This window comes from Chionomys nivalis, chromosome 15 (genome assembly GCF_950005125.1).
Source record: "Chionomys nivalis chromosome 15, mChiNiv1.1, whole genome shotgun sequence".
NCBI lineage: Eukaryota > Metazoa > Chordata > Mammalia > Rodentia > Cricetidae > Chionomys > Chionomys nivalis.
Window position 1 is genome coordinate 46,138,124 of NC_080100.1, and position 23,887 is coordinate 46,162,010.

At 47.3% G+C, this 23,887-nt stretch overlaps 1 protein-coding gene across 1 annotated transcript in view; it reads right to left on the minus strand.

Moving 5' to 3' along the window:
• Positions 1-8,994: 8,994 nt before the first annotated feature.
• Znf366 (zinc finger protein 366) overlaps positions 8,995-23,887 on the minus strand; it is a 58,998-nt gene continuing 44,105 nt past the window's right edge. The window contains exons 3-5 of the mRNA XM_057789782.1: positions 22,288-22,479; positions 12,564-12,738; positions 8,995-10,565 (exon numbers count right to left, since the gene is read on the minus strand). Coding sequence (XP_057645765.1) covers positions 10,033-10,565; positions 12,564-12,738; positions 22,288-22,479 — 900 coding nt within the window. The 3' untranslated portion in view covers positions 8,995-10,032. The remainder of the gene's footprint in view (positions 10,566-12,563; positions 12,739-22,287; positions 22,480-23,887) is intronic.

The window sequence follows — 23,887 nt, forward strand, 5'->3', positions numbered from 1 at the left end:
GTGTCCGCAGATGCCCTTTGATGCATCTCAAAGGGAAGGAATGAATGCGAATTGGAGCCAGCCCAGCCAGAAATCCTTCTCCCACAGCTGATGGGGCTCAGGACAGAAGAAGGCTTGTGTTGCCATCACTCAGAACAGTGATCCGCTGCAGGGAGAGGCCTGCTGCTCAGAGTGAGAGGAGAAGGCAAGAAAGAGCTGCGGGTAGACCCGTATGGATTCTCCCTTCTGAGGCATCCAGTCCTTAGACTGAGTGGCTCGTGGGTTTTCAGCCCCTCTAGTTTTTTTTTTAGAATGATACAAATTTCCTGGCAATGAATAGAGGTGTTGGTTATACACTATTGTGTGAGTATGCATGATGCCAGTGAACTTTTCATTAAAAATGCTCAAAAAGGTAAACGATATAGTATATGTAATTTAATACAAATGCGTGGTAACACTTAGGATTAAAGTAATTATTCTCCCAGTATTGTATCACCAGTACTTCCAATTGTCTCCTGATGGTACATCTTCCACAGCACGGATCCTAGAAAACAGATGTGTCAATTTTGCCTGGCTACTTAGTTGACTTAGAATACCTGCCTTTTGGCAGTCCTGACCCAGCCACAGAAGAAGCAAGATGTGACTGCCTCGCCAAATAAGGTACTGAGCCACATGGCTAACACAGATATGAATAATGGGCTAATATAAGTTGTAAGAGTTAATAAGAAGCCTGAGCTAATGGGCCAATCAGTTTATAACAACAACAAAAAAGTACCTTTCCCAACAATTTAGGTGAGTTGGGAGCTGCTCAGGTCAACTCCTTCCTGTTGAGCTAGGCCTTCGGATAGGGTGTTAGTACCAATGTCTGACTTCTCAAACATGGTATTGTTTTTCCTTACGGAGTTGGGAGATGGGAGCTATCTCTTGGCTCACTGAACCCATCTTCTATAATATTGAAATGATCGGTGGGAAGCAGGCAACCCCTGCTTCATGTCAGCCTCCCATTGTTCCTACTGAGTTGATAGAGATTTTGTTGAAAGCCTATCTCTTACACTATGCTCAGCCCTTTGGTCAATCACTGGATTTTTGAATGAAACATCTGTGCAAATTTTTCCCTATTTTATTTGATGTCTCAGGAGGAGCAGTGTTTCTAGATTCCTCATACTAGTGTTCTGGGATGTTTACCGAAACCCCACACAGTTTAAATTCTCCATGCTGATGGGCTAAGGATATAGCAGGGTGCTTGCTTAGCCCTGAATCTGAGCCTAGCACCACGTGACATGGGCATGGTAAAGCGTGACTGTAAGTGTCAGCACTCATGGGGTAGACATGGAATGATCAGGTATGCAAGGCCATTCTTGGCTTTATTTCAAAGTTCGAGGCCCACCTGAGCTACAACAGACCCTGTATCAAAAATTACCACTATGAAAGGAGGTGCATTTTTGAGTAGCAGCATTTTGTGTACATCCTCTTGAAGATTTCCGGGTAAGTCCGTACACCAGTCTGTTAGTGTTCTCGAAATGCCCCAGGGAGACTCAGGGAGAGTGGCTGTGGCCAAGGTCCAATTGCTCTAAAACCTGGCCCAGCCCTTTGCCCGGCGAGCTGACTTCTGGAGGAAAGCAAAACATTTGAGTATAAACCTGAGATGGAAAGTTCAGAGTTCCTTCAGCTCAGTGGGGAGATGGGCAGTGGGAGACACCCAAGCCCTTGACAATCCAGGAAATTATCTGCATCTTCAGGTGGGGGCTTTGGGTGATTGCTGAGGGACTCGGCCTCCGTCAGCTGTGCTCTTTTCAGAGAACAGCATTGTCACTTGAGGAATGTTTACTGAACATGCCCTAGGAAGTGGCACTGTCACAAGCTGTTTCTAAAGTTCTGCATAACCTTGCCTTGAGTTTTGCTTTTCCTTCCCAGAAGGAATTTTCCACTGCCAAAGAATTCATATTTCTTATATTTTCAATTGGTTTTGAAAATGTCAGAAATGGCAATTGACTCGAATCTGTATGTACACCGTCTTGCAAAATGACAGCTGGGTGCTTTACATATTATTCTGACTTGAATAACCTGCCAGTCCAAGTGAAGCCATTTTCTTCATTAGACTTGCTCCAGGTTGGAAGGGAAGCTCTCCGTAGACCATGAGTGATGCGGTTGTCTCCGCAAGTCTAGAATGACGGATGGGCTTTCCCTCATCCATCCCTGCGTCTGCTGCAAGGTTGGAGACTGATTTCACTCTTCCCACTTTCTAGAGGAGGAAACAAAATTATTTGTCAGCTTACTACGAGGGATCACTGGCCTGGAAGGAATAGCCTTGCGGTTTTTCCATATGCCTCTTAATGTATCTCTTTTCCTTCCGAAGACCATTCGTTCATTAAGATCCACTATGCGAAAAGACTCACTGCATATGCCAAGCATCATTTAGAAAGGGTTCTTAGGTACGATGCCAGAACAGCCCCCCCACCCCCATGGCCTCTACCATTTATGGATAATTCGGCCAACCCCTCACCCTGTCACCTGCTTTGAAACAAGGGGCATTGTGAGTAACAAGGACTTCAGCTCGGATGACTTGTTTGAGTCAAGCTCAGAGTGTGTTCTTGCATTTCTTTCATCGTGGGATAAAGATGGAGGGTGGAGGGTGGGGAGGTCTTAGAGATGAAGGGCAAACTGAGGTCTTTGATTCCAGGCCATGGCTCCTTCTCCTTCCCTGACAGAAATCTAATTTGACCCGTGTTTCCCTGTGCAAGTCACTTTGGTGCGGCATGACAATACAGCAGATACACAAGGACTTTTCCCACATGGCACTACAAACACAGCCACCCTCTCCGGGGAACAGAAGAGAAATCTTTGGGCTTCCACTTCCCCTCCATTTGTTTGAAGGATCAAGAGAACACAGCCCTCTTTCAACAAAAATTAAAAAGGAAAATCATGAAAAGAGCCAACCTCTTTTTTCCTCTCTTTTCCCTTAATATATTGTTGCATCCAGGGAAGAGGAAGCCCTGAGCGTCACTGATACTGGGCCCCCAGGGACCCCTTACGGGTCACACCCCGGCTACCACAGGGCCTGTCTTCCTCTGCTTGCACAGGGAGTTAGTAGTAATGGGTGTGGAGCTTGCTCTTGGCGCTGCACTGATGTGAAACAAAGAAGAAAAAAGAAGGAAGAAAAAGAAATGGGTGTGTGTGTGTGTGTATGTGTAGCATATATAATGTGTGATGTATGGTGTGTGTGATGTGTCGTGTGTGTGATATGATGTGTGTGTGTGTGTGGATGTGTGGGGTGTGGATGTGTATGTGGGGTATATCTTATATGTGATATATGCTGTGTGTTTGGTGTGTGATGTGTGTGTGGTGTGTGTGATATGTGTATGGGTGTGTTTATATGTGAGGGGTTGTATGTGGGGAGTGTGTGATGTGTGATATATGGTGTGTATGTGATGTGTGTGTATGTGTGGTGTGTGTGTAGTATTGTGATGTGTGATCTGTGTGAGTATAGTATGTATGATGTGTGATTTGTATGTGTAGTGTGTGATCTATGTGAGTATAGTGTGTGTGTGTGTGTGTGTGTGTGGTGTGACCGTGCTTCACATAAAGCAGCTGTGAACACACCTAGGTTTCCCCAGGGCAGAGTCCATGATGTATCAGATGTGAGGCCCTGGGGACGGAGAATGAGCTCTGGAGAATCTTTAGCTATATCCTGCTGTTCTCCACAGTCTGGGTCAGAACTGTGTGTTCCTTAAGGGTGGGGACAAATTTCTTCCACATGTTTTTGCTTTTGTTTCTTCTTAAAGTACCATCAGGATGTCCAGGGACAATTGTCTCTGTGACTTATACCATAACAGCATTGCATTTATTCCTCACCTTACTAAGGTGTAAGTCAACATCTCTGCATAGTTGGGCTTGCAGAACAGATTGGTTTTTGTAATGAAAATGAATTTGGGCAGTGAATTCTTCTGGAAGAATGGTAGTTCCTTCTCATGTGCTTGCTTTCCCAGCTGGATCAGGCGTAGTTAGTAGTTGAGAGTCATGGAATGGAAAGGACTCTTCCCAGCCCCTTAGGGTCTTAGGGTCTAGCTTCTGCACCCTGGCCTTGTGGCTTCTCCAACTCTATGCCCAGCCATTTCTGCCCAGCACTGTGCCTGTGCGATTCTTGCCTGCTTTAGATTCCACCAACTGAAATCTAGAAGAAAACAGAGAACAGATGGACTTAATTCTGCACAGTGCGGTGCTTACTTAGTAAGTGTGCCTTCTGCCCACCAAGGAAATAGCATGGGCACCAAGAGAACTACAGACTAATCAATCCCTTTCATTATTATGACAGAACTTTATATCAAGGGACATTTTTACATTTTATTTTGTATGTGTATGTATGTGTACACGTGCGTGCACATGCATGCATGCTTGTATGTGTGAAGGCTGTTCTTCAGGTGCCATGCAATTTGGTTTTGAGATAGGGCTTGTTATTTGTCTAGTTTGGAGCTTGCCAAATTGCCTAATCTGGCTGGTCAGCAATCACAGGGGTCCCACCCCTCACCACCTCTCCTGCTGCAGGCTTATATAAGCTACATCTAGACACTCACCCCCAGGCCTGCCCCATCCATGAGCTCTGGACCATCAAACTTTGGTATTCATGTTTGCAAGACAAGCCCTTTACCAGCTGACACATCACCCCTGACTACTTTTGGTTTTCGCTATTAAATTCTCCTTGAATATAGTAAGTCAAAGAATCGCCCTAACTCTTCCATCCCCCCTCCCCCTGCCTCTCTCTCAGCTGCTATTGAACTCTCATCATCTTGCCTTAGCCTCCTGAGTCCTGGGATTACAGATATGTGCCATTATATTTATTTTTTAATTCTTGGTTATCACCTTATTGTAATATCGTCTCTCACAGGATATTAAAGCTGCCTCTAGAATATCTCCCAGCATCCTTCTGGCTATCTTTCAAATAGTTCTCTTATGTGATAGCTAAAATGAGTTTCAAAAATATGAATATTACATTCTTTGCTCAACGACTTTTTATATCATCCTCACCTTGTATTCCTGACCCTTTCCTGTGGCCATGTCTTTCCTCTGCCATGTTGCTTTATACTATAGGACCTTTGCCTATGTGGTAGACACCACCTAGAAAGCCCTTTTGTCCTTGTTCCGATGGCTACCTTTCGTCCTTCAGGTTTCAAGTTAAATGGCATTGATTCAGAAGTACAGATGTGGAACTATAAGCCAAATAAAGCCCTCCCATGCTCAAGTTGCTTTGTCACTGTGGTGGTTTGAATAAGAATGGCCCCATAGGCTCAGGTATTTGAATGCTTAGTCACCAGGAAGTTGCACTATTTGAAAGGATTAGAAGGATAGGAGGTGTGGACTTATTGGAGGAAGTGCATCAATGGGGGAGGACTTTGAGGTTTCGAAAGTCCATGCCAATCCCAGAGCCTCCCTCCCCCCTACAGATCAGGGTGTAGCTCTCAGCTACTGCTCCAAAATCTGCCTGCATATAGTAGTTCTCCCTGGCCATGAGGATAATGGACTAAATCTCTGAAACTGTAAGCAAGCCCCAATTAAATGCCTTCTTTTGTAAGTGCTTTTGGTCATGGTGTCTCTTCACAGCTAAAGAATACTAACCAAGACAGCCATGGTATTTTGACACAGAAATAAGAAATGTAACTAATACAGAAAACTTTTGTCAAGAAGTGGGGCTGGCCAGGCAGTAGTGACATACGCCTTTAATCCCAGCACTTGAGAGGCAGAGGCACCCGGCACAGCACCTGCCATGTAATAGAGAGTGCCGCACATTTACCTGTTCTTTTAAAGGGCAGCTCCTTGAAACAGGTGCTAACCTGTGCTAACGTGGCTTTGTGGGCTCCCTGGAGAGGAGGAAGAAATGGCCTCTTGGTTTTCTGGCCATGCTGTTGGTCATTATCATGCCTAATTCTTTCACAGGATAACCTGTGAGCCAGGATGCTCTAGCGTCCTGGTCTAAGCCCTTCAACCCACACAGTAGTAACCCAAGTAAGGTGTAACTCCTAGTCCTGAGCTACAGATGAAGAAACTAACACACTCTGAGGCTCATGGTCTTGTCCAGGTTGCAGAGGTTTGAAGCTGGAAGTCCAAACCAAGCAGCCTGGTCGAGAACTAGAGGTCTGTTCTGAGTACTCTGATTCTGGAGTCTTCTGCCCCTTGTCTCGATTTTATTTTATTTATTATTTTTGGATTCAGATTGAGATAATCTCACCTCTTAATTCCATGAACCTGGAATGGGGCAAAACAATGCGTGCAGTCATCCGTCTGCACACGGGCTGACGTTCATGCTTCTTTTCCAAAGCCTTGGGGCAGGAGACTCTCAAGCCCTTCCTCCAGACAGTCGGCTTAATGACGGGAGTCAGCTAATGACAGTAGCAGCTTCCTTCCCAATTTTCAAGTAGTTGCAAATAAGTAACACAGTTCTTTCCGACATGTTTTTATTTGCTTAAATTAACAAAATATAGGTTACACGCCATTTCCAGGTAGACTGCCTGGAAACAGGAAGCAATATTCACAACTTAGGGCGCTGGACCCTCGGAGGCTTAGTTTTTAACTGGCAAGCCAAAATTCTGTATAAAAAGCAACATTTGGTGTAATGTTGTGAAGGATTTCAAATGTTAGCTTGGTTACATTTTGTTTCAGCAAAGTAGACAGAGGTCATAATTCAAAACACAATGTAATATTTTATTGTCTGTCTTTGGGACTCAATAAATACAATATGCACATTGAGCTTTCTCCTGCGGCTACATATATCCAGATAGACCCGTTAACCCCCTTTGGCTTAGGAAAAGTTGACTCCAGTGTCAGGGCCAAAGGAATATCCAGGTTTTTTTTTTGTTTGTTTGTTTGTTTGTTTTTTTAGAATGAAAGAGAAATACAAAAGCAATACAGAGGACCATCATAAACCTGAACGAAAAGGATAAGAGGCAAATGTGCCACTTGTCTGGACTGTTAGTTGGTTCAAAGTGGCAATGGTCAAAAGCCTGGAAAGTATTCTGCTCTGATCCATTTCCAGAATTCTACAACGCGACAAAGAGCATGGTTTTGCAGTGCTGGTGACCTTGGATGATGTTATTCTTTGGTTCTCCAAGGAGGGCCCCATGAGCCCTACTTCAGCTTTCTATCTGATTAATCACGTCATGGATCAAGGTTGGTCACACCTCTTCCAAAGTCAGGAAACTGACCAAACATACTGGGGTGCCTCTGAGAAGTAAGGGACCGAAGTTGGTGGCTACCTTGGGCTAATAGTCGTAAAGGGGGGCTACTGCCTCTTCCACACATGAAACCTGGGGTGGCTTCACTTTTGCGTCGTGGTTGGGTTGGTTAAAGCCTACTAAGTCTTTTATACCTGGAAATAGAATTTAGAGCCAGGATTAGCGTAGGCTGTTCTATATTGTGGTTACTTTCCCGAGATCTCTCTTTTCCCTTCAGGAAATCTTACTGAGGATGCTAACACCACACAGAGGAAGCCTGCTGGAGTGACAGGACCTAGGGGCCAGGTATCTCTTCCCTTGCAGCTCTGGAGGGCCCTGTGATGAGACCTCCCACTCTCCAAAACATGCTCGTAAACCACCATTCTGGTTCTCTCTCTCTCTCTCTCTCTCTCTCTCTCTCTCTCTCTCTCTCTCTCTCTCTCTCTCTCTCTCTCTCTCACACACACACACACACACACACACTGATTCCTCAAACAGACCTACAGGGTTTGTTTGGGATAGACTAGATTCTGCTCCTCCACATTCTCCTGGTTCCTTCTGTTCCAACAGGACATCCTCAGAAAGCACCTGGAAGTATGTGGAACTGTGAGAAGGCACAGAACCTAGTAGGTCCTCAACTCTTGGTTCCTGAATGAAGCTTCCTTGGCACTTTTACCAAAGGCACCTAAAAGTTTCATTCATAGCACGTGGAAGGAATCTGGCCAATCTGAAGACCTGCAACAGCTCTGTGTCCAGAGTGGTGCTTGTGGCCGTAGAAGCGCAGGGCATTCTCTCCATCATCCATCCTTTTGCAGGTGTTGTGCCCTCGGGATATGCACAGGTGGAGTAGGAAACGTCTAAAGCTTTTGTGTTTCACAGCGGCAGTCATGACATAGGAAGGAATTTTAGGATGTTGGCAGGAGACATGGGTGGGAGGTTCTCCGAGTACAGGAGTGAAAAGATGAGGGTCATGGAGAAGCAGCTTGGCTGATGGGGAAAGCCGCATCCGGTTGGAGCTAGACTGGATCTTCTACAGGAATGTGCTGGGCACTTTGGGAGGAGAGGCAGCAATGCAGTCACTAGATCCTGGCTTTGCCAAGAACGTTGGCACTCCCAACCAAGAGGCAGGCTTTCCACGAGCACAGCCTGGCACCTGCCATGACTCAGCGACATGAACGCAATGTCCTGTTGGTGCTGCTTCCCACAGTGGCAGGGTCTAAGAAGGCCCAGATGATAGGTCGACACAGCCGTCATGAAGCTCGCAAGTCCTGCAACAGCAGTTCAAGCCCCTGGGCAAGAACGAGAGTCAACATGTATCTTCCCACACGCTGGGGGCTACAAACATCACAGGCCTTGTCTTCAGGTGCACATACGCAAAATGTATGTCCAAAGTGTGTGCATGTGCATGCGTGTGTCCTTGGGAGGGTGACAGAATAAGAACAAAGGCAAAAGTCAACATCGTGGTTATAGGTCTCCTGTCCTCTCCAGAGAGTCTGAAGTCAAGATCAGAAATATGTAAGGACAGCGGGAAGGCACCCCAGCAGACACAGAACTGGGGGATGTGAGAACTCTGTGCTTCTTAAGAGGCACCTAGAGGTGATCTGGAAACTCCCAGTGCTGGGGGGGTGGCACTCCAGATGTGTTAAAGCCAGAACCTAACAGGGCGAGGCCCCACCATGGGTGGATTTTGCTTCTTTTTTCTTTCCTTCCTTCCTTCCTTCCTTCCTTCCTTCCTTCCTTCCTTCCTTCCTTCCTTCCTTCCTTTCTTTCTTTCTTTCTTTCTTTCTTTCTTTCTTGAGAAGGTTTTCCTTTGTAGCCCAGTCTGATTTCAAACATGAGGCGACCCTCCTGCCTCAGTCTCCCATGCTCTGGGATTACAGCTGTGAGCTCCCATGCCTCACTACATCAGTGTTTTCTAGAGGTTCTTCTGGATGAGTTTCACATGTAGCGAGCTCTGAGATCATAGCTCAGGTCCTGCTTGTAGCATTAGTGGGTGATCATTCTTTAGCCTAAATAAGTGGAGCTTGTTTTAGGGAGAAGTCCTGAACCCTATTTCGTAGCCCAAGCCCCACCGCTCACTGTGGCAACTCGCCTTTCAGTTGCTCCTTGGATCATGAGGCCTTGGAACAAGGTGGCAATGGTCTCTGTGAGGAAGCTCTTCTTGAGACAGGGATTTGGTCTGAAGACTTGGGACCACCAAGCATTGTCCAGACATCTACGGGGGTGCTCCAAATCTCCCACTGACCAGTGAAGCTGAGGCAGAACAGAGCAACCAGCTAGGCATCTAAGAGCTCAGTCGAAATGATTACCTTCTTCTGAAGCCCTAACTCACATCTGCAGGAACTCCTTGAGAACAGCCTTCCCTAAAGCCCATCTCTTGCATCATTGCCCGTGTTTCTACTATTTAATAGAGGCTATTATTATATACAACTGCTAATATTTTTGTCTATGATACTGTAACCTTCAAATATGCGACTAAAGAGGTACTGCTAAGGTAACATGAGCACCACAGTTCTGCAACTAGAAAGACATTTTACCCTACTGCATGTTAGAAGAAAACCGTTTCTAAAAGCACCTTGAGGTTCAGCTTGCAGTTAGGTATCTAGAGGAGAGCTCTGTTCATCATGTGGGTGGTGTGTAAAATAACACCGAGGGGCCCCTGCACCTGTATGAAATTGCCAAGTGCCCAAGGAACGACCTGAGAAGCTTTTATGTCACCTGCACATTTAGTCTGAGCCATTTGTAAAGACTGGTGCCACTCGCCTGTCCCCAGCAAACGACAATTCGTGCAGAAAGCTATATTTGAACTGCCTAGATCTCATTTTCCAAATGTAATTTCAAAGCCGTCCACTTAGACACCCAAAAGGACTGCTTGTTTTTCCATTTTCCTCTCCAGTAATTCTTTTAAACCCTCATCTCTGTGCTTGAAGTATAAGTAATCGGAAAAAGGGGGGCCCTGCCCACCGCTTTGCAACAGCCTGCTGCCCAGGGGCTCGTCTGTGATGGCACAGTCTATGTCTCTGCCTTCGTGGTCCTCGCCACTCTCCTCCAGCTGCTCTTCCAGAGCATCCTCGTCTCTGCGTCCTTCCCCGGGGCCCCGGAAGGTCTGCTCCTGTTTGGTGGACAGATCCTCAGGCATGCAGGGTTGCTGGCTCTCCTGGGCCAGGCTGGGGCTGTAGGACTCCGCCTCATAGCTGTTGCTCTCGTCCCCATCCTCCTCCTCTTCCTCCTCCTGGCAGAGGTAGCTCCGTGTGCTGTCCACGTCGGACTGGAACACTGGCCCCTTTGCGTTGCGCTTTTGGGAAAGGTCAAATGGCTCCTCCTGCTCCAGGTTCCTCAGGACAGCAGTGGACTGTGCCAGGACGAGTCGTCCCCTGCCCAGACCTGCAGGACCAAAGCAGAATTTACGTGCCTGAGTAAAGCAGTGCCCATGGCTTTTCATGCATCCTGGTTGTCCATTTTATAAACAGAGCAAAGCAGGGGAGGGGGCAGAGCTTGATCCCATTAAGTACACGGTAGGAGAAGATCATAATCCGTGCAACCCTTTAAGGCAAACCTGGCAACGTATGCCCTGACTTAGCAATGCCTCTACTGAGAATTTAAAATATTAAAAAGTGAGGGGGGGGAGGAGCACCATGTATGCATGGATTTTTTTCATTATACTGAATATATAAAAAAATGAGATTCTAAGTTTTGGTTAAGCATATAAACCATACAATGAGTTATGTCTGTGTGACACAGAAGGCTACTAAGGATCATACATGTATTCTCTAGATATTTTAAGTCTTTGTGGCATTCTCTTCCCTATTTTCCTTCTCAAAAATGGAAGGATGTAGGCTCAGATCTCAAAACTGGATGAACTCTGAAGTGGTTACTGCGTTTCCTCTTCACCCCTTATGCATTTCTCATTTTATTTTCACAGATGGCATTAAGATGACAGCAAATAAAGAAAGCAACAACAAAGAGAGTTCATCCTCAAACAAAGACAAACAAACCTAAGCTCTTCCACGTGGTACCAAAAAGGCTGCTCCAAGCCCGTGGTCCCTATGCAGAGAGTAGAAGTTCTCTGAGGAGCTCACAAAGTCCCTGTTTGGAATCACAGATGTCCCTGTACTGGGCAGGGTGATGTTCGGGTACCTAGAAAGATGGGCTTCCTGATCAACAGAGGGCATAATGGTGTAGTGGGAGCTGCAGTGGGCTGTGTTCCTGTCACCCCAGCTCCTGGTCGCCTGGCTAGCTTATGCCCCAAAATAACGATACACAAACTGTATTCTTTTAAACACTGCTTGGCCCATTAGCTCTAGCCCTTACTGGCTAATTCTCATATCCCGATCAACCCATCTCTAATAATCTGTGTAGCACTAGTCTTACTGGGAAAGATTCAGCATGTCTGACCTGGCAGCTGGCTGCATTGCGTCTGCTCTGGAGAGGAGCAGCATCGCATCTGTCTCTCAGAGGAGCTGCCCTGCATCTGCCCGGGAGAGGGGAGCATGGCGTCTGAGCTCACTTCCTCTTCCTCCCAGCATTCTGTTCTGTTTACTCCACCCACTTATGTTCTAACCTATGAGGGCCAAGCAGTTTCTTTATTTTTTAACCAATGACCTTCCTCCATCATAATGGTTCATGTCATCTCGGGTTCAAGGCCCCAGACTATGGTGACCCAAACCAGACTGTGAGACGCAGCAGGGACACTGAGAGTTTGAGAAATAGGAAGGGAAGTCTCTAGGATGTAGCAGGTGGCATGCTGGGGTTGGAGACATTCCTCTTCTGGTTATTATCTCTCTGCTCAGGTATTAGTTAGACTCTGGACTGGCCTGAAAATGCTCCATCAGAGAGATGGATCTGGGGCCGCGCTTGAGTGGACAGAAGGGAAACATGGCCCACAGCAAACGTACTTCTGCTGGGCAGAGTATGAGGACCCGCATTATTTTCATCGTTGTTTGTTTTTTAAAAAATGGAAGAAAAATCCCATGTCATCTAGCAGTATGAGGAGAAGATCTAACAGAGAATGAGCTGGAAAGGTTGGGGTTCAAATCCTGACTCTGGTTCTTTTTCCTTGAACAACTTTGGAAGTCTCAGATTCCTAACGTGCAAAATGGAAATAACAGATATTCTGCAGCTAAGAGTGACTTGGAGGATTTAAAGAGATAAAGCACTCCATGGAGTCTGCGAGACAAAGGGACCAAAAACCGTACCTCCGGCATCATTACTGTGTTCCCGAGTTGCCTCTGTGACCCTCACTCACACCCGCTCTGCTGTGGCCATTAAAACACATCCCCTGTTTAGGACAAGAATCACCCCAGCCCCCCCACCAAAGTGCCCCCATAAAAGCACATCCCTCTTCTATGTAGGCAGGGCTTCCAACCAGGGTGGGGGGAGTACCTTGGGCATGAAGGCCTCGCTCCATCACTCCATGCTTGACCTTCATGTGGCGTGTCAGGTTCCCCTTCAGAGTGAACTTGCTTGGGCAGTAGAGGCACTTGAAGGGCTTGCTGTCGGAGTGCAGGTGCATGTGGCCCATCAGGTTGTGCATGCGGTTGAATTCTTTCCCACACAGCTGTTGGGGACAGAGACCAGGACACAGTGATCTTTCCGAAAACTTATGTTCTCGTTTGGGGGCGGGGACGGACCTGGAGAGCAGCGGCCACACCTGCTTGGTGCTATGACTACTGCCAAAGGCAATGCCCCTTGGCCGTCAGGGAGAAGCCAGGTGCTGCTCAGGCTCCAAAGTGGAGCAGGTGGACTGGATTTCCGAGACACAGGTGTCCAGTATCTCTAAACTCAAGGACCAGAGCTCAAAGCTTGTAAATTAAAGCTTGTTTTGTTTTGTGGAGGAGGGTCATGTAGTCCAGGCTGACCTCGAACTCACTATATGGCTAATTAAAAGAAACAGAAATCCAAGAAAGGAGTTATCTTTTCTCTGGGTAGAGATTTTAAGAAGTGAGATGTTTTTTCTGAGCAAGCATTAAAAATCATGTATCTGTGTGTATGTCTGAGTGTAAATGTGCCTATGTGCACCTAAGTGCACACATGTGACCAGGCAGCTGTGAGCCACCCAGCATGGGACCGTACATGATGGATCTCAAGAGCGAATCTGACAGTCTAAACAGAAAGAAGGGCACAGCAGTGACTCTGGGGCACCTGATATCCCTTTGCTTCAAGAGAACAATGTTTGGGAGCTCCAGCCCTTCCTCGGTTGTGCTATGTGGAAGACAAAGAAGGATTCTGTGTCTGTGCTTAAACTAGTGTGTTATCTGATGGCAGAGCAGTCCCCTCTGTCCTCAGCCTCTGACGGGCAGTGGAGTGGTGACAGTAATATGTGTTGAGAGACGCCACAAGGAAGATGTGCGGTCCGGCAACCCCTGGGGCTCACGTAGGCTTTCTTTTCTTGTTGAGAGAGACCTTCAAGACTAATGTGGAAGATTCTAATCTGATTTTCCATTACCAATGACACTATTTTCTTTAGGGAAGGGCAGGGAAGCTAACCTTGGAAGAATGGGTGGAGCTGGCAAGACTGACCTTGGAAGGCTAGGCAAAAGAATGCTGGGTATAAGAGGACCCAGCTTGGGGTTGCACAGCAGGTCCAAATAATCTACATACAGATTATTAGTGGCTGTCTTAGTATTCTTGAATGGTTTGTATTTGAAGATTTGAAGACCATTTCTCCCCTTTGATTCCTTGCCAGTAAGAATGAATTTGGTGTCGTAGGCAGACCTCTAAACTCAGAGTAACTGAAAACCACACACATTAGAAAACGGGGACCCCCAAAATCTGGGATGCAGCTTGGCGGTGTAGTGCTTGCATAGCATGTGAACTCCAGCATGAAGTGAGAAGGCAAGAACAAAAAAAATGACACCCCAAGAAGAGGAAAGGATGAGAAAACAGATCTAATCCCAGCTTCCACTAGAGAAGCCATGTGAGGGGTCGATTCTTCCGTTATCCCCACTAGACAGAATTCATGAAGACACTGAGATGTACTCAGCCTTGCATGTCTCAAGGTTTTTTGGTTTTGTTTTTGTAAATTTATAATTATTAGCTTAGTTAACCCACTTCTCTATATAACTAAGGAATAAAACTTCAGATCTAAAGACCCACGTTACATTTTAAGGAAAAGAAACACCTCTTATGTTTTGTGGGACAATTCCTGAGTATTTGTAGGTGTGTCCCTGGTGCGATTGCTGGGACCAGTGCTTAGTCAATACTGAAAGTACGCTTCCCGGGGTTTGCGGAGGCTCTGCTGCCATTGCCTTGGGTGTGCTTGACATGCGACAGGTCCTCAGTTAGAAAGTGGGACATGTTGCAGGAGAAGAACTTAAATAAGAGAAAACCTCTAGTGGGAGAGAGAAGCAGAAAGCTGGAAGCTCGGCCCAACACTGGGCAAGTCCAGACACAGACAAGTCGGATGCTCTGCTCAAAAGCAGACAGACATCATTGAGAGGATAGGATGAAGATCTTCCGAACTAGCTTCTGTGGTCGAGACATTCCTCTTCTGGTTATTATCTCTCTGCTCAGGTATTAGTTAGACTCTGGACTGGCCTGAAAATGCTCCATCAGAGAGATGGATCTGGGGCCGCGCTTAGCTGGTAAAGTGCTTGCTGTCCAAGCCTGAGATCCCGAGCCAAGTGCTGAGTGTGGTGGTAAGCCTCACTACACTAGTGTGGAGGAGGGAGAGATGGGCGGGTCCCTGGGGGCTCACTGGACAACCTAAGCTGACTAGTGATCCTTAGGTCCCCGGGGGGGAGGGGGGAGACAGAGAGAGAGAGAGACCAACAGAGAGAGAGAGACAGAGAGAGACTGATGACTCCTGGAAATGACATTTGAGGTTGATCTATGGCCTACACATGAACACACACACACACATACAAGTAGTTTAGGCCTTTCTTGAAGGATGTGTGGTGAGTTCTGCCTTGGCACAAGTATCAGGCATCTTCACGAATATTTGTAGACACTTCAGCCTACTTTCCAGCATGGGTGAGGGACCTGCTGCTGCTGGGGTGAGGACCAACTGCTTATGGCTGTCATACCCATCATACCTGGAACATGGGGCCAGAAAGGGCCCTGCAATCTGTCTGCCCCAAGGTCTCACCCGTCAATCCTCAAAGGACCCACTTATCAATTTCCCTCGCCACAAGTCTACACTCAGAGGTGTGTATTCATTATAATGGCCACCTCCGGGGGTTCTGCAGCTTCTTCTTTATGTTCACTTGGCACAAGCTAGAGTTATCTGAAAGGAGGAAGCCTCAATTGAGAAAATGCCTCCATAAGATCTGACCATAGGACGACTTCATGATTAGTGGTTGATGGGGGAGGGCCCAGCCAATTGTGGGTGGTGGTCCTGGATTCTATAAGAAAGCAGGATGAGCAAGCCAGGGGGAAAAAGCCAGTAAGCAGCCTTCTATGACCTCTGCATCAGCTCCTGCCTCCAGGTTCCTGCCCTGATTTCCCTCTGTGATGGGCTGTTATCTAGAAGTGTAAACTGAAAAAGAAACCCTTTTCCTCCAAGTTGCTTTGGTCATAGTGTTTTGTCATAGCAATAGTAACCCTAACTAAGACAGATAAGCTGCCCTTTTGATCCTTTCTGAAAATTAGTGAATTATTCTGCTGCAGATTTTCTGCCTCAGTTCATTTAATATGAAACTTCTTGGGACATTTTAGTGCTACATGGGGATGTTATATTTATATTGGACTTTAAAATTATATTGTCAGAGCTCTGTGAGTTCAAAACCAGCCTTGTCTACATAATAAGCTCCAAGACAGCCAGGACTACATAGAGAGACCCTGTCTCAAAACATAAAACAAAACAAGACATTATATTATCCTTCAAAGTAATCCCAGTGGTCTAAAGGAAAGTACACCGTGGGGCATGACCGGTCAGCTCTATCCTGTCTGATTGGTAAAGGAAACTAGTTTTTGTCCTGTTGGCAAGCTTAATTTTTTATAATCAAGTTACCCCTGTATGACTGATGGTAGCTACTGGGTGTCACAGTAAAGATAAGTGGAAGCAAGTCAACTCTGAGGTCCCAAATGTGGCCCAGGCAGTTTTCAATTCAAAGGTCACTTCAATTTCCTTTGTAACCAAGCTCGCTATCAGGCACAGAGCTGCAAACATAATACCTTTAATGAGTAGCTAAGCATTAGGCTGGGCGAATATATAAACAAGTCAGGAAATATCATCACCCCATACGAAATCTTAAAATACAGCCGTTACTGCTCCTCCTCATCTCCCCACGAGCCGACGCACACATCGGTTTGTAAACTGCAACCCTCAGTGTCAGACAGGTGGAGTCGGTTCACATCTCACTCAGCTTCTTCCTCCACCTCTGACCCCCACCAATCCCTGTGGTCCTCATCCGGAACACTTGCTCCTCCATTGTTCCCGGAAGAGTGTCCTCACATGACTATGCCCAAGTGTAGAGAGCCACACCTCTTAGACAGTGAAGAGGGGTTAGAGAAAGAGCCTGGGGTCTGCTACTGATGGAGTCCTGGGATGTCCTCGCTGCTGGGGAGGGGCATTAGATTGGAAGGAGGAAGAGTGTCAAGGGAACGACAAAACTCATTTTTTTTTCTTCTGAGAAAAATCAGTAGCTGAAGTGAAGGCTTCCCTTAATCTTGAGTTGAAAATCTAAGTGCCTTTCCAAGCCGGGACTGGGTGGATGACCGAACAAGGTCTGCATCAACGTGAGAGAGCCCTTGGTGCAGGTGCTGCTGGAGGGTTGGAGACTCGACTTCCATCCCCCAGACGTGAGCCACCCAGCAAGGGTGCTGTCCTTTTCAAACATCAAAGGAACGGAAAGGGAATCTTCTGGCTAAATCCCTGCCAGGTGACCTGGGACTGAATAGAAGCTCAGCCCAAGATCCATGGGTGGAAAGCAAAGATTCACGATAGACCACAAGCTTTCGGAGAGTCCACCAGATGGCTCTCTGATGTCCAGGATGCCCTTGAAACAGCTGCCACATGTCCTCGTTGCTTCAGCCTCCTCGCTCTGGCCTCCTGGTGCTCTTCCCATCTGCCCACCCCGCGATACAGGGCCTGAGTTACTTGCTTCCCATGAGCCCCTGAGGCAGCAGCTGCCACCCAGGTCAGCTGTGGGCAGAGATGGAACAATGACAGTAGCAGCCACTTGGCTGAGTCCAGAGGCCCAAAAGGCCAAGCAGCGCTGGACCTGGCTCCAGTTGCCTGAGGTGAGCTTCAGAGAGACAAGATGCCCCAGGAAGCTTTTTGCTATCCTGAGAGGAAAGGTCAGAGAGCTCCAGCCGGTCCAAGAGAATGGCCTCGGCTCGGCTGCCCTTCCTGTACATTCTTCTCCTACTCCCTCTTTAATAAGAAGGGTGTTCCTTTCCTCAAAGGGAGAGGGAGGGAGGGAGGGAGAGAGAGACTGTAAACTGTCCAAAAGGACCGTGAGAAAACAGGAAACTCCGAAAAGTACAAGAGAAAGCAAGATGAAATCTATTTGTAGACGGGCCTCTGGGGACATGCTAGGCATTGTTAAACAGGCAGTTCATACAGCTATATCCTTCCTTCTGCCTAGGAGGAGGGCTGTGCTGCCAAAAGGCCGCTATCTGGTCACTGCCTTAACCCCCTCCAGGCCAGCCTGAAAACCCTGACCCTGGGGGCACTGAGTCCCTGCAAACTGCCCAGCCTGCTCTCTCTCCTTCCGGTGCAGTCCGTTTGGGAGAGGAAGAATAGAGACCCCCCTTCCGAGGCGACAGCACCCTTCTGCTCCACTCCCAGGCCTCTGCTGTAGAAAAGTCTGTAGATGGCCCAGTGATTCATAACTTAGGCAGCTCCGGGCTTCACCCATCTCAAAAGAGAATTTGTCCCGGAAATTCTGGATGGAAGCTTTTCCTGGACAGGCTTCCCAAAGACGGCAGCTGGTTCTTTGCTATTATGGAGTGCAGCCACCACAAGGATAGTATCCAAATCAAGGCCTGTGTGCTTATGCAGAATGTGGGAAGCATATTCGTGAACATAGCTTAAGTCTACAGGCTGGCTCGCTGGACTAACTCCAGCTGGCTCCCAGGAGCAAGGAGTCTAGAAGTCGAGCCAATAGCAAGAGTCCAGAAGGGCAGTCATAAATAAATATATGACATATAAGTGTGTGTGTGTGTGTGTGTGTGTGTGTGTGAAGAAACACAGAATGGAAAACTTCCCTCTCCACTAATTTTCCACCCTGTTGTTAATGCTCAATTCTACAGCCAGCGAATATTTCTGCTCACGGGGGACAGCTGTTTCCAGTGAGAACGCATCTGCGCTACAACAGGAGGAAGGATTTATGTTGAGGAGGGTGTTTTAATGGTGAAGATCCCAAGAAATTAGACTTTATTACTAAAAGAATCTTCCTCATTATGAATTTGGGGGGAGTGGCAGTAGAGCCAGCTCCCTGCTGACGTGAAGCAAGCCGCGTCGTTTTCTTTCCCCAGCATGTCAATCATTGGAAGAGACTAACTATCCTCTGTTATGACTATCAAACTTGGGTGTAACTGCCTAAGCTCGTTCCCCATCATCGCCAATGTGGCTGACCAGACATTTGTCTCAGCTGCTTGTGAAGTGCATAGCAATGAACAAGTGCCCCCAACCCCCCTACCCTCCCAGCCCCTGTCTCACATCTAACCCTGCTGGTCCCGTACAGCCTTCACCCAGGGCCAGATTTCCATCCCGCTCAAAGCAGATAGGAAGCAAAGTCCACAGGACATCTCAAGACCACCCTGCCCTTCCAAGATGTGAACCAATCGGGGCCTTGGACTTTACAGATCTCTCTACCCTGTGGTTTTCATGCACATGGAGGAACCTGCATGACATGCAACCCATACATGCCAGGAAAGTCTGTTGAAATAACGAAGAGTGATAGTACCAAGGGCTAGCTCAAAGGATGCCATTATAAGGAAGTGGGAAGGAGAAGAAAGAGAACCTGGTAGACCGTTTCTGGAGCTTCCAGGAAGAAAGGGCTTGGTCAAGGTGACCTACAGGGCTTGCTATTTCAGAAATGTCTAAGCATTGGGGCAGGGCCAGCTAAGTATGATGAGAATGCCTTTTATCTTCTGAATTGTTTTGCCTAATAACAGACAACACTCTCTAGGTGAGGAGCTGTAGTCCAGCCTTCTGAGAGAACCTAAACACCAGGTAGAAGGGCCACCCCACCTCCTGTTCTCCCTGTAGTGGGTAAACTATCTCTCATGTCAAAGCTGGGAGTTCACTTTGCTACGGAATCTGGTGACATGGGCCAGACATCAAGAGCCTAAGCAACGCGAAAGAAGAGGTAAAATGGAGTTTCTGAGCCACACAGCTGACTATCCATGCTCTTGGGACCAAGTATGATGTGTCACTGTGGAGGAGGAGAAGGGTGTAGTCATCTGTGAACGGAGGCCGAGAACACGTAGCAAGGGTGGCTCACTGTAGCACTAGGCCCGGAGGACACTGCTCTGGGCACTTTCTGCACCCTGGTTCCACAGAGAACTTTCTAGATGCTTGTGTACTTCAGGTCCAAGAGATCTTGCAGATCTTCGCGAGTAGCAAAGCAGAACTGGTCCAGGAATGTCCCTAGATCCCACACTGCTTAGACTGGCTCTGCCCTGACTGCCACTCCAGGCTCTCCCCTAGACTGTACGTCTGCACTGACTTACCCCTTCCATCTCAGGGGCTACCACCCTCCCAGACAGATTTTCTCCGTGACCTATCTCTTCATCTCAGGGGTTTCCCCCGAGACTGTATCTCTGCTCTGACCTACTCCCCTCCATCTCAGGGGTTCCCCCAGACAATATCTCTGCCCTGACCTACCCCCAATTATATCTCTGTCCCAGTCTGCCCCTCCATCTCAGGGAGGAATCTCTCTCTGAGGGATCAGAGGAGATACAGTATAGATGGGGGGATGGCCGAACTGAGTGGGTGTGTGTTTCTTTAGGGAAGAAACTAAGAGGTAGCTCCCTTTATAAAATAACAATCGTAAGATAATTAACGTGATTCGTGCTTGACATCCAAGCAGAAGAGAACCTACCTGCTCCTCCACCATAGGAGACAGAAAATGTTGGCAGGGAGAGCAACTGTCAATGAGGAAGCACCAAGGAGGTCGACAGGTGAGAAGGAAAGTGGGGGAGTGTCAGAAGCGAGAGAGAAGAGGTCCCTGTGGAGTTCCATGACTAGGAACTGCTCACAGGCGTCTTCGTCAGGAGGGTCCTCAGTGTGAGTTAATGCTTTACTTGCTCGTGAAATTACTCGTCCTCTGCAAAGAAGCCTTTTGTTCCATTCCTCACTGGGCCCTGAAAGCGATGCCCCCCTCTGACACTCTACTTTCTCCTCCTTTAGCTCATATGCTCAAGATGGACATAATGTGACTTTCAAACAACAGAAAGCTTGGAGGAAAGAAGGGGAAACAGAAGCGGGTGGCAGGAAAGGGAGTGGGGGGAGAAGGCCCCTCTCTAGACAATGTCCACAAGGCCTAGGGAAGCTCTGGTTCCTGACCCCTCACCCTGCCGAGAAGCTGCCAACACAGGAAAGAAGCCAACTTCACAGGGGGTTCCTTCAAGTGGGGGCCACGCTACCGAGGGATGAAAGCAGCTACCCCTCCTGGAAGGAGGGAATCCAATTGCAGGGATACGGATTTGCAAAATGAGTCACCCACACTCCGGACAACACACAGTAACAGAAAAGGAAAACTTGGATTTCACACAGACAAAGACAACTGTCTGAATGCAGGAGTCCTTCTTTCCCGCTGCTCTCTCTTCCTGAGTGGAATGGTACCCACCCCTCCAGTTCCCCAACTACCTAGGCCTAAGAAATCCTCTTGAAACAGCCCTGGGAAGCCATGGTCTCGTAAGATCTCATGCATCCTCTCAGCTGATATAATAAGAATGAACCAAAGTAGTCTGATACAGGTGTTCTACAAAGAAATGTAGACCCTGGGTCACGTGGTACTTAGGGATAAAGGAAAAATACTGTAGAAGCTGAGCTCACAGTTATTCCTCAGTCCACACAAGTATTTCTCGGGTCCTTTGAAGGACTAGCCTTGGATCCTTTACTACGCTTTCAGGATAATTGGAATTGGCACATAGTAACTACACATATAGGCTGGATATAGTATGATATTTAGATTCATATGTTGAACACATGGTAAGCAGATCAAGATCACTGGTCTTGATATTGGGGTTGCTCAAAATTTTTCTTTTGGAGAAATACTCAATAAAGTCTTGATAGCTTATCACCTTGCTGTACTGGGGAACTCCAGACCACATTCTTCCCGCCTAACTGTATTTCTGCACCCCTACTAACATCTGTCTCCTTTCCTTCCTTCCCTCCCTGGCCTCCAGCAACCACTGTCTCAGCTCTGTTTCTATGATGCCAACTTAGCTCTTACATGTGAGCAAGGAAACACAATATTTGGCTCTCTGCGCCTGGCTTATTGCACTTCACACCGTGTCCTCCATTTCAGCCTCCCATTCACGCTTGACACAGATCAGGGTTTTGGACCCCTTCTCTTCACCTCATTCTTTGATGCGCCCATAGGTTGGTTCCCCGTTTTAGCTGTTGAGATAGTTGTACAGCTATCTTCAGAACTAGTAATGTAACCACTGAGTATATCCAGAGAGAAGGAAGTCAGCACCCCAGAGTCGTCCTTGGGATGTCTGCTTTCACATTATAAGGGTTTAGCCCAAGTGTGAAGACAGGAGGAGGGGAGGCAAGAAAGGGACGGGATGGGAACGGGGGAATATTAGATTTTCAGATTCCTTTCTGTGCCTACCCATGGCCTTACTATGAAAACAGGGCCTGCCTGATTTTTCCACTCTAGACCAGTAGTGCCCCCCGCCATCACCTTCCTCCTCTTCCAAGTCATTCTCTTACGTGCTTTGTACACTCAGACTTTTCATGACTGTCTTGTCTACTCCTTCCCCAGCCCAAGCACTAATGCCACAGTGACATAAACAGGACCAGCTAACAACTGCTGTGATCACATGTGGCAGAAACAGGGGCAACATGATGGATGCAACTTGGACTTGGCCACAGACCTGCTCTGAGCCTCAGTCACACCACTGAAGAAACAGAGCAGAAGGCTCCCAGGAGCTTGCCTGTCCGACATTTGCATAGCCCCGCCCCCGAGTCCTCCCTTCTTCCCACCTTGCATTTGAAAGGCTTCACGTCAGAGTGGACGATCATGTGCGCCTTGAGCGTCTGCTTCTGTACGAAGCTCTTGTAGCAGAGGTGGCACTGGTAGGCGCGGATGTTGGTGTGGATCAGCACGTGTCTCTTCATGTTGGCCAGCAGGGTGAACTCACGCCCGCAGATCCCACATTTGTGCTCTTTCACGCCCTGTGGGGAGGCGAGATTCAGAACAGTGAGTGCTGCCTGCTGCCTGCCAGGCTTTCATGAGTGCTATAGATGGTTCCTCTTCCACACATAAATCCACAGGAAACTTGGAGACAGAAGTGAAGTTCCAAACGACACAACTTTAGTCATGTTAAGTTGTGATTTCCTGGGAAAGTGTTGAGATGAGATAATCTACCTTTTTTTCCCCCTGAACATCATAAATTAGCTCAGCACTAGAAGAAAAGAAAACTACTATTGTTTTTCACTGTTGATGGAGCCAATTCTACAGCATCAGATTGGGGGATTAATGTGATTTGGGTAAGAGCACTGTAGAATGATACGTGAAATGAGTCTATAATCTGGCTTTCATGATGATGAAAAAAATCTAAACTGATATTATCATTTCCCAGAAGGAAGCCAGTGTCTCTCACCAGTTCTCAGTAATGGACTCAAAAATCCCCAAAGAGCCATTCATCCTTGCTTCAATCAATTACAACAAGATAATCGCCCTCTCCAGTGGGTCCCCTGGGTTCCCAAAGGCCATGGGGGCTGTAGCTCTGGAGCCTCCTGTATGTAGTCCAGCTGCTTCTGGTGGAGCATTTTTGGCATGAGACAACCTTCTAAATTGGAAAATAGAAAGAAGGTTGTCTGCTTTCCTCACTATCTATAGAACAGTGTTTCAAGGCTTGCGTGTTGATGCCATTCACTCAGAGCCTTCCCAGGGACTCCCAGATAGAATGTGAGCTTTCTCGGCCACCTTCACTTCCCAGAAAAGTCCAGGGCCAAAGGTGGCCATCTACAATGACTTCAAAACAATGTTAGATTTATTTTATGTGTATGAATGCTTGCATGCACTATGTATGTATGTATGCATGCATGCATGCATGCTTGTATGTATGTATTCCGCCTGCATGCCTAGTACCCGAGGAAGTCAGAATAGGGAATCAAATGCCCCCTGGAACTGGAGTTGCAGATGGTTATGGACCACCACGTGGGTGCTGAGAAGCATGCTCAGGGCTTCTGCAAAAGCAACAAATGCTCTTAACTGAGTTGTCTCTCCAGGCTCCATAGTGACTTTTTGATACAGGGCTTCACTACGTTGCTGAGGCTAGTGTTGAATTGCTGGGTTCCTGTTCCAGGCTCCTGGGTAGCTGGGACTACAGGTGTGTGCTGTTGTTCCAGGCAAGAGACTTTTTAAAAAGAATCAAAGAACCTTGGCACTAAAATGAGGATTAGAACAAGTTACCAAATTAACATCTCAAAAATCCATACTGTCTGGTATCCATAAGTGGCCTAAGGAAGAAAATATACTAAGTTAGCACTGACCCTAGTCATGTTCTCACTTATTTAAGCTGGAGTGTGTGTGGTAAGAGATTAGCACTTTTTAGTTTTGGTGAGCCCGAAGCACTAA